The sequence below is a fragment of the Fonticula alba genome (assembly GCF_000388065.1).
Source record: "Fonticula alba strain ATCC 38817 unplaced genomic scaffold supercont2.13, whole genome shotgun sequence".
Lineage (NCBI taxonomy): Eukaryota > Rotosphaerida > Fonticulaceae > Fonticula > Fonticula alba.
The window spans coordinates 260443-263126 of record NW_009242983.1 but is presented as its reverse complement, the minus strand read 5'-3'; the positions used below and the strand labels follow the sequence as shown (position 1 = coordinate 263126).

The 2684-nt window shown below is 74.9% G+C and overlaps 1 protein-coding gene across 1 annotated transcript in view; it reads left to right on the top strand.

The window, feature by feature from the left end:
• Nucleotides 1-1572, top strand: part of H696_05723 (hypothetical protein) — a gene marked incomplete at its 5' end in the record, with an annotated part of 11479 nt that extends 9907 nt beyond the window's left edge. Inside the window, one exon of the mRNA XM_009499538.1 lies at nucleotides 27-1572. Coding sequence (XP_009497813.1) covers nucleotides 27-1533 — 1507 coding nt within the window. The 3' untranslated portion in view covers nucleotides 1534-1572. The remainder of the gene's footprint in view (nucleotides 1-26) is intronic.
• Nucleotides 1573-2684: the final 1112 nt, after the last annotated feature.

The following is a 2684-nucleotide window of genomic DNA, read 5'->3' as shown; positions in this document are numbered from 1 at the left end:
CCCCCCCCCCCACCCCACCCCCGCAGTGACCAAGGCGAGGTCCTGCGGGACTTGCGCCGCGAAATCCAAACCAACGTCCTGTCACTCACCGGCTCGAAATCCACCTACGGCCACCGAGCCCGGGCGTATGCCGAGCTGCGCGTCCTGCGCAGGGACCTGGCCAGGCGCGAGGCCAAGCTCCTGGACCACACCCTGCTGCAGGTGCCGAACGTCGTGCTGTCCACCCTGAGCGGCGCCGACTCGCGGCACGTTCGGTCCTTCGGGGGCCCTCGCGATGCGGCCTCCAGCCCGGGCGGGCCGCCCTTCGACTATGTCATCATCGACGAGGTGTCCCAGTCGATGGAGGCCGAGTGCTGGCTGGCCGCGCTGCGCGGGCGCCGGCTGATCCTCTGCGGCGATCCGCACCAGCTCCCGCCGACGGTGACCCTGTCCAACCCGCGAGGGAATGCCATCCTGTCGCACACGCTCTTCGAGCGCCTGGCCCGGCGCTGGTCGACCTCCTTCGTGCCGAGCAGCCCGCCCGCCGGGGTGCCGGTCCCGGGGCCGCACCCGGATGCCCGGCCCGCCAATGACCCGGTCACCATGCTGACCGTGCAGTACCGCATGAATCGGCACATTGCCGAGTGGTCCAATCGCCGGCTGTACCAGGGCCGCATTGAGTCGGCCCCGGCCGTGGCCGGCCACCTGCTGGCGGACGTGGTCCCCGAGCCGGCCGGCGGCGGCGGCGGCGGCGGCAAGTCCACCCAGTCCGGGCCCCTGCAGCCGCTCCTGGCCCATCCCCTGGTGTTCATCGACACGGTCGGGTGCGCGGGCTTCGAGGAGGTCAACCCGAGTGCCGGGGCGGCCGGCGGCCCGGCGACCGGTCCGCCCGGGGCCAAGCGCCTCCTCCGGCAGGTGCTCGCCTCCGAGTCCAAGAGCAACCCGAATGAGGCGCGCCTGGCGGTGCTGCTGGCGCACATGCTGCTGGCGGCCGGCCTGTCGCCGGATGCCCTGGCCATCATCTCGCCCTACGCGCAGCAGGTCCGCCAAATCACCGCCGGCCTGGCGCACGTCCAGGCCACCTCGCCGCCGGTCCCGGCGTCGCACGCGTCCAGCTCGCCGGGGGCCGGCCAGCGGGCCGGCCGCAAGGGGGCCGGCTCGGCCGGCCGGCGGCCCGCCAAGGCCGCCGCCGCCGCGGCCAAGAAGCCCGGCCCCGGCGCCCTGCCCGGCCCGGACATGACCCGCATCGAGGTGGGCACCGTGGACGGCATGCAGGGCCGCGAGAAGGAGGTCATCATCCTGTCCATGGTCCGGTCCAATGACGACGGCGAGGTGGGCTTCCTGGCCGATGTGCGCCGGCTGAATGTGGCCATCACCCGGGCCCGGCGCCTGTTGGTGGTCATCGGCTGCAGTGCCACCCTCGACCGGGACCCGGACCTGGCCACCTTCGTCGACCATCTGACCGCCCATGCGGACCTCCAAACCGCGGACTTCTACCCGCTGGACTCCCTGCCGGACCTGCCGGACCCGGATGCCCTGGGCGATGGCAACTGACTGCCTCGCATCTCTCGCTGGCCGGGGGGCGGGCGGGCGGGCGGGCGGGAGGGGGGGTCTTTCTTCCCTTTTCGAACCCTTGCTCCTGGTTCGGGCCCACAATGCGCCATGGGCCTGTGTTCTGGTGTGCCGATTAAGAATACACCATCATGTGTGGCTCGCACGTGCGCCTTCCCGCGGGGTCGCTTCTTCTCACGCCGGGGCCGTCCCCCACCCGGCCAGCCGGGCGCGGCCCGCCCGACGCCACCCTGGCGGCGCCCCTCTCCCCCGGAGCCCAGTTGCCTGCCCTCGGGTGGGTTGTGGCTCTTTCGGGTCGCGCGGGCGACCGGCCGCGGAAGAAGTGGGCGTGGGGGGGGGGGCGGATGTGCGGCCTGCCGTGCTTCCCGGCAGGCGCATCCGGGCCATCGCCCTTTCCTCGGCGGGAGGCGGGGGGGGGGGGGGGGGGATAAGACGCGGTCACTGCGCCCCGGTCCCACTGGCGGCCCCGGACGCGCACCTGGCCACGAGCGCGCTCTCGCGGCGCAGATGAGTGTGCATTCCCCGCTCGCCGCTGCGTTGGCTGCAACGCCCGCAGACCGGGAGGCCGGGGCCGAGAGCCCGCGGCAGGCGCATGCGCCGTGGCAGATGCACCGGCCCAAGGGGCGAGGGGGGGGGGCGTGCGCGCGGGCGCGCCTGCGCATGCCGGGGGCGCGCGTGTGACGCCCTGGCCGGTCGATCGTCATCCGCCGCCCTCCCCCCCGGCAGGGCCCGAGGCCCCGGGCCGGGCCCGAGAGATAAGGGGAGCCGGGCGCGCCCCTGCGTGGGGGCCGCGAGGGGGTCACGGCCCGCAGAGGGACCCTTGCCCGAGCCCGACGGCCTCGGCCCGGGGGAAAAATACGCCGTCCAAGGGAGGATCTTCCCCGCCGTCTTCCCCCCCCCCCCCCCCTGGGCACGGTCGGCCCGGGCAGCCCGCGCTCCCATCGCCAGGGGGCGCGCCCGGCCGCCGCCGCCGACATGTCATACGGCCTCGGCCGCGCCAACCAACGGTTGCCGGCGGCCGTGTGCCGGGGGCGGGCGGGGGGGGGCTGCCAACTGTTGTCGGATCGGCGGCCGAAGATTCTCGCGCGTGACTGCCTCGCCGCGCGAGGGACCCGGACCGGGCGGCCGATGGG